The sequence below is a fragment of the Buteo buteo genome, chromosome 12, assembly GCF_964188355.1.
Source record: "Buteo buteo chromosome 12, bButBut1.hap1.1, whole genome shotgun sequence".
In the NCBI taxonomy this organism is placed as follows: domain Eukaryota; kingdom Metazoa; phylum Chordata; class Aves; order Accipitriformes; family Accipitridae; genus Buteo; species Buteo buteo.
The window spans coordinates 6,767,397-6,780,236 of NC_134182.1; the positions used below are offsets into that span (position 1 = coordinate 6,767,397).

The 12,840-nt window shown below is 36.7% G+C and overlaps 1 protein-coding gene across 4 annotated transcripts in view; it reads left to right on the forward strand.

Moving 5' to 3' along the window:
- Positions 1-12,840, forward strand: part of LIN9 (lin-9 DREAM MuvB core complex component) — a 41,147-nt gene that overhangs the window by 18,675 nt on the left and 9,632 nt on the right. For all 4 annotated transcript variants that reach the window (XM_075042522.1, XM_075042521.1, XM_075042524.1 and 1 more), the window contains 5 exons: positions 1,184-1,309; positions 6,143-6,300; positions 7,431-7,564; positions 8,566-8,685; positions 8,837-8,938. In XM_075042522.1, coding sequence (XP_074898623.1) covers positions 1,184-1,309; positions 6,143-6,300; positions 7,431-7,564; positions 8,566-8,685; positions 8,837-8,938 — 640 coding nt within the window. The remainder of the gene's footprint in view (positions 1-1,183; positions 1,310-6,142; positions 6,301-7,430; positions 7,565-8,565; positions 8,686-8,836; positions 8,939-12,840) is intronic.

The window sequence follows — 12,840 nt, forward strand, 5'->3', positions numbered from 1 at the left end:
AGGCAAAACAGTTGTTCTTTACACAGATCTCTTATGTTAGCAACAGTGAATCTGGATAAAATAAAACTCTTTTATACACTTCCTTGTCTGTTTCATGAACCTCATTGATCATTCTTTGTGGTTTCCTTTACACTTCATGCCACAGCTGCAGAACCTTCTACTGCAAAAATATTCCCTTCCATTCTTGCCTGAGTCTCCTTATCTCCATGCTCCTTTCCTCTCTCCCACCACCCCATACACTCACTTGAAAGTGGTGTTGCTTCCAAGATCTTCCTTGTTCTGTGCTTGGGGATATTCCCCTCTAAACCCCAGCACCCTGAAGAGAGTGGAGAAATGTGGCTTTATCTAGGATGCAGTTATTCTTTTGTTCTCACCAGGTGAGATCTATTTCAGTTGCACATAGTCTTTAATGATTAACCTGCTATTAGATGGGCATATCCATTGCTGCTCCCTTGTCTCTTCAGCTCAAGAAGGATGTGGTACTACAAAGTAAAAGGCAGTCATAAAACCTAGAGGTACAGACAGGTCATAGTATCAAAGAGAAATTCATAAGTTGTGTAGGTAGGTTCTCTGAACTGTCACTTCTATAATACTGATCCTCTGCTTCATCATGGAGTCATGGTATGATACAGTAAAAGTCTTACCTGTATAGCTGTAGAGAATGACAAGTTGGCTCAATTTTCTGTATTTTGGAACCCTCTGTTGAGAATCTGGGTTATAATTGCATGAATTTATGAAAAAGGTACTGCCTTTCTGTTTCTCAGCATCATGTTGTCCCTTCCTTTATTTGCGATACCTCACCATATCTTTATGGTTTCCTTCAGTGTGTTGCAGGATCCTCATGACATTGCATTGGCTTTGCTGAAGTTTCATTTGGTGCTTTTCTATACATTACAAAGCAGGATGAATACATGTGTTTCCCTGTAGTAACAAGAGAGAGGAACATTTTTAAACATGCCTGATAGTAAGGCTCAAATAGAACAGCAGTCCTGGAAACTTCCTGTCTTTGTTTTCTGTTGAATTTATTTCAGGTTAAATTTGTCCTTTAAATAGGAGTGTCTTGTTTATATGACTAATTTATACTTTTTGTTTTCAATGTATTTCTTATGATGGACATTTTTTGGAATCTCATGACAAAAGTTTACTAAGTGTAGTTAACGGAGGACCAATTATGTTTCAACAGACCACTATTTGAAGGAGATAATGACTTCTGTGTATGCCTGAAAGAATCTTTTCCAAATTTGAAAACCAGAAAATTGACAAGAGTAGAGTGGGGGAAAATCAGACGATTAATGGGAAAACCACGGAGGTAATTTTTTTTTTCTTTCTTTCTTTCCAATTAATAACTACATGTAGTTTTGATGTTACTGGAATTGTTCCTTCTAAAATAATTGTGCATGCAGGTAGTAAAGCAAAATAATAGCTGAGAGCAGAAAAATATTTTATTGAAAAGGTGTTCTCTGAGCACACACCCCGCTTTCCTCCCCCACCCTATTCCTTATATGCATGTGTCCAGTCAATGTAGTTCTTATGAGCCTATACTTGAAATGTTCTCTTCCCACTCCAGAAAACTGAGTGTCTTAGCTAGGATATGTTGAAATTACTGTATCTGTATCTTCTATGCTGCAGTGCTTTCTGGCATGGAAGACAGGCCAATTTTTCACCAAGGCTTTTTTTCTGGCTATAACTAGCTCTTCTTGGGGAAAACAAGTGCACATTTTCATCTCATTTATTTTATTATTTTTTAAACCATTTTATAGATCCTCAACTTTTCCTGGCTTGGCTGCCAACACAGAGAGAGGAGAAGTCACCCATAAAATACTGTACGTTGTAGCAAAGGAGCCAGAATTTAATGAAGGGCATAGTTTTTTCTCTAATTTAGAATTCTTAGTTCTTAAACCCACTGATTCAGTTCAGCCTTTTCACAGAACCTATACAATTTAGCCTCTAGAGAAGAGAAGGCTCAGGGAGGATCTCATGTCTGTGTATAAATATCTGAAGAGAAGGCATAGAGAAGACGAGGTCAGGCTTTTCTCAGTGTTGTCTGTAGATAGGACAGGAGGCAAGGGGCACAAGCTGAAACACAGGAGGTTCAGCCTTAACATAAGGAAACACTTTTTACTCTGAGGGTGACTGAGCACTTGCACAGGTTGCCCAGAGAGGTGGTAGAATCTCCATCCTTAAAGGTACTCAAAGGCTGTCGGGATGTGGTCCTGGGCAGCCTCCTGTAGGTGACTGTGCTGGAGGGGTTGGAGCAGATGACCTCCAGAAGTCCCTCCCAAACTCAACCATCCTGTCATTGTGTAAGATCAGGAGAAAAAAGTGAAAGTAGTGTTGCAAAAATAAAAGATTGGTTTATTTATGAAAATACAAACACTAAAGCACTGAATCCATTTCCTAGATTGCTGTACTGAGTCAGATTGTATTTTGTCTGATGGAGGCTATTTAATCTCCTGTACCTATAAACAGCTTTACATAACTAAAAATTGCCAGTCAAGGGAAAGCAGCAGAGCCAGCTTAAAAATAGTTCCTCTTGGAAAGGTGTTCATATCATTTGAGCTTAACTGAAACAGCTTCTTGTTCCTCTATCATCATACTTCCCACTGAGAGGGGAATGGTGTATTTGGAGGTTCAATCATCACTTATTCATTTGACTTTTGCCCAAAGTGGGTACCGCTATAAAAGATCAGCTTGCCTCATTCAGTGGTCTGTTGGACCATTGACAAAACTTTCTTTTTTTTTTTTTTTTTTTTTTGGCAGGGGGAAGTGTTGTTGGTTTGAGGTTTTTGTTAAGCTATTATACGGTTAGTTTTTTAAAAAGAGAGACTCATGCCTAAGGAACCACAGGTCTAAATGGGTAGGAAATTGTTTTATCTGAATTCTGAAGTACAAGTATATGACTGGATATAGAGTCTCATTTTGTTTGTTAACCAAAACTACAAGTTCTTGCTTTTTATCAACACAAAATAAGCATTCCTGTTTGCTTGTCATTTCTTTAATAATTTAAAAAAAACCATTTATTGGTAGTCTTTTTCAAGATGTCCAGAGTGGTCTTTGGCCTTAGTTTAAAAGATTTTGAATTGTTCTAAATAGTTTGAATGCTTTTTCAAGATAATTTTCATCTACCTCCAGAGCAAAGTTTTTTTACATTACTATTCTGTTAGAAATTTCTTCTGTCTGTCCTCATATGCAAGTAAGCTAAATACCATGTCAATACTGATACCTCCCCATGAGGAAATTAGAGAAATAAGAGATTTTGCATCCACAGTGTTGGTGGCAGAGGATAATAGTGTCTCTGTGCGATAGCTGTGCACGTGGTTGTCATCTTTTTTTTTAATTTTGTTTTAAATATATTGTAATATCTTCTTATTTCTGCTGCTACTTTGAATGTCCTATCACACCATCAATAGTGTGGTTGATTGGCACAACAGTATTCTTCATGGGAGCCTGCAAAGCTTGTAAGATTCCAGTAGACTGTGGGGAAAGATATGCTCCAAGAAAAGGAAGAGGTAATAGTTAGTCTTGTGTACTCTGTGTAAGCTTAACTGGGGTTGTGAAATAGCAATGGATATGAATTAAGCTCAGATATGTTTGTCCTGCCACTATATGATAGTGATGATTCCTCTGTTAGTTCAAATTCTCATGACCAAGGTAGAAACTGAGAAGAATATTCAACCTCTTAAAAAGTCTCAACAGAAAACTAATGAGGTTCCAAAGTGATCTGTATCATAGTTTTAATTTTCATTTTTTCATAGGAATGGCACGAAGATTGGATAACCTTTATTAAATACATTTGGGGGACTTGGGGTTGGAGATTTCCTTTAACAGAAGCCAGAAATATGTTGCAAATACTTTCTACATCCATGACCTACAGCATTCAGAACAGAGACTTTTTAAGAACATCTGAGCTATCAGTAAAACAGTAGTTCCTGTTATAGGGACCTTCCAAGGTCAGTGATTAGTATATCAGCATTTGAATTTGTATTTCTAAGAGCACGGGTCAAAGAACATCAGGTGATACCTGATATTCCTGATGCAAGACCCTGGACACAATTAGAAGGACTAATATTAAAGTCTATGTTGCCTTTTTTTTTTTTTCCCCTTCTTTTTTTGTCTTGCTGTGCTTAGTCAGTCTGTTCTCCTCAATGAAATTGAAAACTCTGACCAGCATTTTGCTACTTCATGTTCATAGCCCATGGCAAACATTTCTTCACACTTGTTCCTCCCCAGTAGTAAATATGAAGCAAATAGCATCTTTAAATGAGAATATCCAACTAAACTTTGCATAAATCTCCCAACCACCATCACTCTTTCTCTGCCATATCCCTTTCCAGATATTTTGAATTCCTAATGAGGATCATTAGGCAGTACACAACTCCACGTAAACATGTTTTGCTCTTCAGTGATAAACTGGTGAGTGGGACATGCACCTACAGTTGCTCAATCTACAACACAGTTTCTAGGCTATACAAAGACTAGTGACAACTTCCTTGGTGACAGTGATTGGAAAGCCTAGTAAGGGAACCTTCAGTGCAGTGCATTATTGCATGTACCTGACAGAAGTACGTCACAGCTTCTGCTCTTTCCTGTTCTTTTTTTTGGTTTTTTTTTTTGTTTTATGTCTTGCTTAGGACTAAGGTCTCGTTGTGTTAACAGTGTACAGACTGGACAAAACAGATAGTCTATGCCGTATATAACTTATAAACCATGTATAAGGTAAAAGGCAAGTGGTGTATGCATATAGACAAACAAGTGTGAAACTGCCAGTCAGCATGAAAGAAAGTGGTCTCAGCATCCTGGCAGCTTAGTTCTTATGATCTTTTCATACACATTGCAAGGAAGAGAAATTTTGGAGAATAGTGAAATGGCTTTGTGGAACTCTGAGTGAGGGATATACAGAAGAAAACATAAGAATGTTCATTTTGGCATATAATAAGAGAGTAGTAGAAGCAGACTTGGAAATAGGAGCTGACTGCTCAGTACTGAGTAAGAGAGAAATAACTGAGGAATATCTTGAAGGGATTTAAAACAGAAAATAATTTGCAGTGTAAAAGGGGGAACCAGTGGAGGATTTATCAATGTTTTCTAAAATAGTCTTGTACAATAGGACATTTTACTGATCAGTAATCAATATATAACTGGGTAGGTTCCACAGAGAATGTTTAAATTGCAGTTGACTGCAGTAAAGCAATTAACAAAGGTAGTAAATTATTTGATAAATAACTGCTTCTGCAATTAAGCAGACCTACAATAGCATCTGTACTCCTTTTTTAAATTACTTTTTTCATTGACACAAGAACAATAAAACTTCTTTTTAATAAGGAATGAGAGATGGGATTGAGTCCTTAATGTCTTTATGCTTCAGTATCTCCCTCATGCATCATGCCTATTCAGTAGGTTAAAAGTGGGAACAAATAAAACCAATTAAAGGCCATAGGAGTAAGTTTTCCATCTTTTAGATTACATTTTAAGACTCCCCCCCCCCCCAAATGGAGGAGGGGACTGCTAGAGACTATCTGATTTTACTCAATAGTGTAAGTTCAAAGAAATTTGTACTTTTACTATGATCGATCTCAGAACAATTCATCTGCATAATAGAGATTTTATGGCTAAGTTGTATTCTGCACAGATACAAGGAGATGAGACAGAGAAGTGCCCTTTTATATTCTGTGTGTGGTGCACTTTCATACTAAGTTAGTTTAGTTGAGCTGATGACCACATGTGATCATGTATCAGTAAGTGATGGCAGCCAGGGTCCTCACAGTAAGTCCTCCTTACATGCATTGAACTGGTATTCAGAGTAGACTGGATGTGGGACCTGCTTTAGCTTTGTTTTGACACCAGGTGGATCCCTATAAGCAGAAAAAGTTCTAAAAAGTTGTACTCTTCAGATACACTAATGCCAACAGCTAGCATTCCTGAATATTATTTTTAAATAAATTGTTATTTTAGGAGTGATAATTCTGGGGAGTAGGACTGTCTAAATCCATTCAACAAAATCCTTTTCTCTTGAACACTTTACCCCAAGCTTTTTCATTTTCCCTGACTGATTTGTAAACTGTGCCTATTTAGTTGATGTGTCTTCACATATGTATGTTTTCAGTGCTGAACTTAAGTGTAGTTCTACCTAATTGTATTATAGGTGTTCATCTGCATTCTTTGAGGAAGAGAGATCAGCGTTAAAACAGAAGCGGCAGAAAATAAGACTTTTGCAGCAGCGGAAAGTTGCAGATATTTCACAGTTCAAAGATCTTCCAGAAGAAATTCCATTACCGCTTGTAATAGGAACAAAAGTAACAGGTAATTTCTTAAAAACAAACAAACAAAAAAACAGCCAGGTGTTTTGCAAAGATTTTAATAAACCATAATATACTTGGTGCACATAGTTAAAATAAATTTAAAACATCAAAAATTATATGGTTTTATTGTTAGCTTATTGAGAAGGTGCTTGTGAGGATTAGCTAGTATTTCTAAAACAGGATATGGTTTTGAGGTGCAAACTTAGTATGGTTTAGTATTTCTGCTATTCAAATTGCAGGGTTTTTTTTGCGGGGGCAGGGGGCTTGTGTCCAGTATACGTAACAAATCTTGGAGAGAGAGATGCTTAAATGCAAAGAGCTGAGTGCTGTCTGAAAGTTTAAAATCTAACCTAATATAAAACTAGAGCTTTATTCTTCCATAAATATAAAACTATGTGTTTTGAAACAGATACACGATTGACATTGAGGTGTAGTTGGACATGTATACCAAACATGACATTGCCTTACTGAAAAAACTTAGACATAACTGAGGAAGGATTGTTGTTAAAAACATTCCAGAAGTTTTGTCTAATCTTATAAAAACTTGAATTCCTCCATCCTGTCTGTTTGTGATCCAGATGCTTTTCACTTAAGCATGGTATCTCCCACTCAAGCCACTACTGTTCATTGCTTTTTGCATACTTCAGCAAAACTGCCCTTAATTCTTGCTGAAGAGCAGGCATGCACATTGCCTCTCCTCACTCTCCTAGAGCTGTATCCTTGAGCTGCATTCCTCATTGTCTTTTGCTAAATATGCAGTCATCAGTGGAAGTGATCAAAGAGAAATGGTATGCAAAATCATCTGGAAATTGACTTTTGCCTGCTAAATCTGTCTGTCAGAAGATATTGGGTATTGAATAGTGTTTTATTTAGACATAAATGTAGTGCTAAGGATTAGATTTGGGAAATACTTGACTTGCAAAGACAAATTTGACAAAAAGTTGGGTCATATTTCTGTTGCATACTATTATTTTTCCAGGTTTACTTTTTTTTTTTTCCATTTAATCTGTGGGTTTTAAATATACATGTAAAGGGTTACTTGTAAAAGATGTATTAAGTCAATTTTTCTCAATGATATCAGAACATTATAATGTTTGGTTTATTGTTCTTTTTGTTTGGTTTTTTTTTAAGCACGTTTGCGAGGTGTCCATGATGGACTATTCACTGGACAAATAGACGCTGTAGACACTCTTAATGCTACATACAGAGTCACTTTTGACAGGGCAGGTCTTGGAACACACACAGTCCCAGATTATGAAGTTCTTGTAAGTATTAATAACACATTCTTAAAATAGCTGTAATAAAAAAATAAAATTAAAAAATCTACAGTTGTATGGTTGTATGCTTTAATCAAAAAGAAGAAAATTTGAAATATTACATCCAGGTGGTATTCTCATACAAGCATAGCAGATGCATGAGAAATTGCAGGGGAATGAGCTTCTACTGTTTATGGTTCTATAGAACATGATAACTCTCTATGATAAAAACATAACAACTCAGGCTGGAATAATTTACTAGACCTACTATTATAGGTTATTATAATAGCCTGATTTTAATATGAAGACATATCATGAGTAGTGTAAGATCCCAAAGAAAATGCTGCTATGGGATCCTGGCAGGATTTCCAGAAAATGTTGAAGAAAACGACTCTTTGTAATTTGCCAAAGTTTGGAAAGGCCTGTGGTAGTTGCAAGCAAGTATTAGCAGTTGATTGAACCTCATTTTGAAACTTCTTATGGTAATGAAGCTACCTGTGGGGCTGTTGCTTTGGTCAAACAATTTGGGATTATTTCCTAGCTCATGGGGTTTTGTACCAATTTATGAGCTCCAGGAATTGTTCCTGCCAAATAGTCTGACCTAGACTGCAATCTTTTCAGAGAACCTCATGTTCTTTTGTATCTTGTGTAGTGTTGAATCTACTTAAGGGCCTATAATTTGTCTAGTGTCTGTCATGATCTGAGTTTGGAGCCTCTGCTGAACTCCTGTTCAGTCATGATTTGTCTGCAGCTTGCCAATAGAATTTTTGGAAATACTCTTGCAGGTTTTATTTGATGTGATGCCATAACACGTCGAAAACTCTAGCAATGGAATATGATTTTGAAGCTTCTGCTAGCCCAAAAGCAAAATGTTAATCTTTTAACGTTGTTGGGTTGGGGGGTGGGTGGGCATGGCTAGTCCAGACTCCAGAAATAAATTATGTATTGCAAAAGGTTGTAAAATTAATTAATCTGACAGCCGAAGTATATCCTTCCTTTTCCTGTCTTAGAGTAACGAGCCTCATGAAACCATGCCAATTGCTGCCTTTGGACAGAAACAACGGCCTTCAAGGTTCTTTATGACCCCTCCCCGATTGCATTATACACCTTCACTCCAGTCTCCAATTACAGTAAGTTACTTTTTTCATGTAATATGAATCACTGAAGCTGTCACTTTAAACAGTTTTTGAGATTAATCTTCTGAGGTTATTCAGCAAGATAAAAATTTTAGCAAATCTCTCTAAAAATAAACTGTTAAATTAAATGTTCTTTCTTGTATAGGACAGTGATCCTTTATTAGGACAATCTTCGTGGAAAAACAAAATTTCAGGCACAGATAGTGAAACACTAGGAGGTTTTCCAGTAGAATTCCTGATTCAAGTGGTAAGTGTTAACTGTAACTCTTAATTTTGTTGTGTATTGTCCTTTTGTGTTTATTCTGCCAATTCTTCTGCAGTTAAATGACCTTCTGTTGATTTATGACAGATATTATGATATCCAAATTAACTTTTGAAAACAAATTAATAATATTTGTTTTTATCCCTGCTACCACCCCTTCTTAATTTTCTGACTTGTTCATAAGCTTTGAAATATGCTGTTCTTCAGACTGCAGAAGGGGCTTATTTCTCCAAAAGTGTGTCTTATTTTTCCCAGCTCTATCACTTGGTCTAAAAAAAGATATTATTTCTACCTGCAAACTTTGTACTGTGTTAAGGCTTTTTTTTATTTAAAATATATTTGCATTATGCAAAGAACATTTGTCCATGTGCATTATCATATATTGTATAATATTGCATTTTATGTTATGTAATGTCCTGCCCTCTTGGAGAAGAAAAGAAGCTCTCTTTTCCCTGAAAGCAAACATACATGTTATAGAAAGAAAACTGGTTTTTGTCTTCATCTTTATGAAATAATTCATCAGTGATTTTTGTACACCAGTTCAGAAGAGCACGGACAAGTAATGTTAGGAAGCTGAGATTCATTGAATATCAAAACTCATCGAAGCAAGTTACTCTTGAGGATGATGGAAGAATGTAATTGATCATATTGGCTTAGCTTAAGATCTGTGATTGAATTCTTTAACAATGAAAGCTGTTTTGAACATTCTAAAGGAGATCAGAATAACCTGTGTTTAAAATATTAAGAACTGAGAAATAATATTGCTAAATACTTCTGTTGTGGTTTAATCCCAGCTGGCAACTAAGCCTCACACAGCTGCTTGCTCACTTCCCTTACAGTGGGATGGGGGAGAGAATCAGAAGGGTAAAGGTGAGAAAACAACTCATGGGTTGAGACAAATACAGTTTAATAGGTAAAGCAAAAGCCGTGTGCGCAAGCAAAGCAAAACAAGGAATTCCTTCACCACTTCCCCTGGGCAGGCAGGTGTTCAGCCATCTCCAGGAAAGCAGGGCTCCATCACACCTAACCGTGACTTGGGAAGACAAACGCCATCACTCCAAACATCCCCCCCTTCCTTCTTCTTCCCCCAGCTTTATCTGCTGAGCATGACATTGTATGGTCTGGGATATCCCTCGGGTCAGTTGGGGTCAGCTGTCCCGGCTGTGTCCCCTCCCAACTCCTTGTGCCCCCCCAGCCTCCTTGCTGGTGGGGTGGGGTGAGAAGCAGAAAAGGCCTGGGTTCTGGGTAAGAGCTGCTCAGCAATAACGAAAACATCCCTGTGTTATCAACACTGTTTCCAGCACAGATCCAAAACATAACCCCATACTAGCTACTGTGAAGAAAATTAACTCTACCCCAGCCAAAACCAGCACAACTTCTCAAATTTTGAAGTGTATGTAATTGGTCAAAAGAATCAAGTTTTGTCTGTGGCTCACAGGAGACGCTAAGATCTTGGCCATTCCACATAATGAATTTTATTTGACAGAATGATCTATTCATTTTTTTAGGGGAAACTTATTGTATGAAGCTGATTTTGAAAAAGGTGGCTTGGCATCTAGCTTAGCTAAGAAAATGTAAAATAGTTGTAGTTGCTATAAGATTAATTATGTTAAGAAGTGAAATACACAAAAGGTACAGTCTTTGTTTATGCTGCTAAACTGTATCTGCAGCTATCCTCCTACTTGAGTCACTGAGTACGATCAATGAAACTGGGTAGCTGTTGTGGTTTACTCCCAGACAGCAACTAAGCACCATGCATCCATTCGCTCACTCTCTGCCCCCAGTGGGATGGGGAGGAGAATCATGGGGAAAAAAAAAAAAAAATTAAAACTCATCAGTTGAGATAAGAACAGCTTTAAAATTGAAATATAATAATAATTGTAATGAAAAGGAAGATAACAAAAAGCGAGAGGAATAAAACCCAAGAAACACAAATGATGCACAATTTAATTGCTCACCACCCACTGACTGATGCCCAGACAGTCTCCAAGCAGCGATTGGCCCCTCCTGGCCAACTCTCCCAGTTTATATACTGAGCATGATATTCTATGGTATGGAATATCCCTTTGCCTAGGGTCAGCTGTCCTGGCTGTGCTCCCTCCCAGCTTCCTGCGTACCTGGCAGAGCATGGGAAACTGAAAAATCCTTGACTTAGGATAAGCACTACTTAACACACTGATGTTTTAGTTGTTGCCATCAACATTAGTCTTGCACTACATCCAAAACACAGCATTGTACCAGCTACTAGAAAGAGAATTAACTCCATCCCAGACAAAACCAGGACTTTAACTAAAGGGGTATTGAGCTTTACAACTATTTAGTGTGTCAAGTTGATTTGTTTATGATACTGTTTGTGTATTTTAAATGTGAAAAAGTGTGGTTTCTTAGTCACATTTGGTGGTATATTATTACTCATTATAAGGAAAGCTAAGTTTTAAAAGTATAGGCCTTTTGCTTGTATTATAAATGGTGGCATTTTACAAAGATACTGCATTAGTATGTATTTTGGCTTGCAGACTGTCAAAAGATTTTGAACAAAATCAAGCCACAGCTTTTGGCATTTGTTTATGTGAGCAACTTTATCCAGTTTTCTGATAAAGAATCGTGAGGCTTAAAAAGCATTTATTGAAGGACTGTGCGTTATTTTTAAGCCTAGCATTTTAAGCATCAACTTTTTTATTGAAGTTTAAGGATGCTACTGAAATTTGGTGTTGTGAAATACATGAGACTGGTGAATACTGATTATTGATTGCACTGCATTCACCAGTCCAGATGTATTTTTATGTTAAAGGTAGCCATTAAAGATGTTCTAGCCTTTCTTATACACTGGTACAGTAAAAAAGTCAAAGCCCTGATTCTGATTTAATGGTGATTCAGGAAGTAAATTATCAGAAAATGTTTGATTCAAAGAAAACTTTCTGGAGAACTATTGCCAGGCAATTATTTATGATACCATGAATAAATAATTTCATGGGAAAACTTTATTTTGGACAAAACAGAAAAAATGCAGTGCACCTTGAATAAGGTTTCAAACCCAGCTCCTTAGTTCTCTTTTACAGGTTCTGAAATTAATTTGGAATGAAAGGAAATGTAGCCAAAATCATGTGCAGACACTGACAAATAAATGTTAGGGATATTCTCATTGTGTATAACTTGCAGTTATAAGCAAACATTGGGACTTGTAACAACTATTTTAATCATAGTTCTGCACTGGTGAGTCTTGGTTTTTCTAAATCTTTATGTTAATTTATACGTGTTTGTATTTTGGCATCAGAGACTGCTATTCTTTCTGGTTTTCACTGTGGACAAACATATGCATATTAGGAGAAGAATGGCTCGAAAATTAACATTATGATATGAAGAATAAAGTCAACAATGTTAGTAACAGTAATAATTTTTTTAAAAGTCTTTCATGCTTACATGCAATATGTGATGTATCCTTAAATATTTCATAGGCTATACTGTTGGTTAAAATTGATAGATTACATTCTTACATTGTAGTCAGTATTAAAATTTGGAGGATGTTTTTCCAAGCACTCAGCTACAGCTTCCCCCCCCGGCCTTCTTGTTTTGTTTTGAGGAAAAAAATTAGATTGGGAAGGAAACAATCTAGGACAATACAGATTGTTTGCAGGGTTGCTGCATGTCCAGTAGAGGGAGTATGTTAATGCAGCACGTTCAGGAAATGAATTGGTGTCTTCCTCATTGCTGTGGAAAAGGAGTGATCTTCTCAACTTAAATGCAGGAGGAAAAATCTGAAAATGGATGCTGGATTTTTTACTATTTTCTGCTTACAAAAATTTTGAAAATATTTCATAGTAAGTTATTGCACACTTTACTTTGAAATGCTTGTGTTCTTACAAATATTCTTTTGACTAAAAAATGAA